Genomic DNA, 448 nt, shown 5'->3' with positions numbered 1-448 from the left:
ATGTGAAGAAAACAAAAACGGAGGAGAAAGTAATGAATAAAGCTTAGTAAGCGTTAAGGAAGAATAGCGAATGAAAAAAAAATCGACAGCACATGATTCCATGAATGATGTCATTAATAACACACCATAAATAGCGAACAGGATGTATAACAAACACATCAAAACCAAAATTTCGCCAATACACTATTTCAACACATATAACACACCCCACAGCACACACCCACGACCCGAGTACATTAGTACATGGCTCACCCTTACATTCTCCCTTCACGTCCCATCGGAAAGTACTTACTTGCGGCAGAGGAGGGCGGCAGGGAGGGGATTCCTGGCAGGGCGGGGTGGGGGCCCAGGGGGATGGGGGGCGCGTGCCCTGCGTGGGGGAGCGCTGCCTGCTGAGCCTGCATCTGTTGCTGAAACATACAGGGCGCCAACACTCCCTCAGTCAGTA

General features: G+C 49.1%; 1 protein-coding gene across 1 annotated transcript in view; it reads right to left on the bottom strand.

Annotated features, from left to right (window-relative positions):
• Positions 1 to 448, bottom strand: part of LOC119586485 (transducin-like enhancer protein 4) — a gene marked incomplete in the record, with an annotated part of 158,632 nt that overhangs the window by 73,628 nt on the left and 84,556 nt on the right. The window contains 1 exon segment of the mRNA XM_037935222.1: positions 293 to 410. Coding sequence (XP_037791150.1) covers positions 293 to 410 — 118 coding nt within the window.

This window comes from Penaeus monodon, chromosome 21, assembly GCF_015228065.2.
Source record: "Penaeus monodon isolate SGIC_2016 chromosome 21, NSTDA_Pmon_1, whole genome shotgun sequence".
NCBI classification, from domain to species: domain Eukaryota; kingdom Metazoa; phylum Arthropoda; class Malacostraca; order Decapoda; family Penaeidae; genus Penaeus; species Penaeus monodon.
Note: the sequence above shows the minus strand (reverse complement) of the source record. Positions and strands in the feature narration are given on the sequence as shown.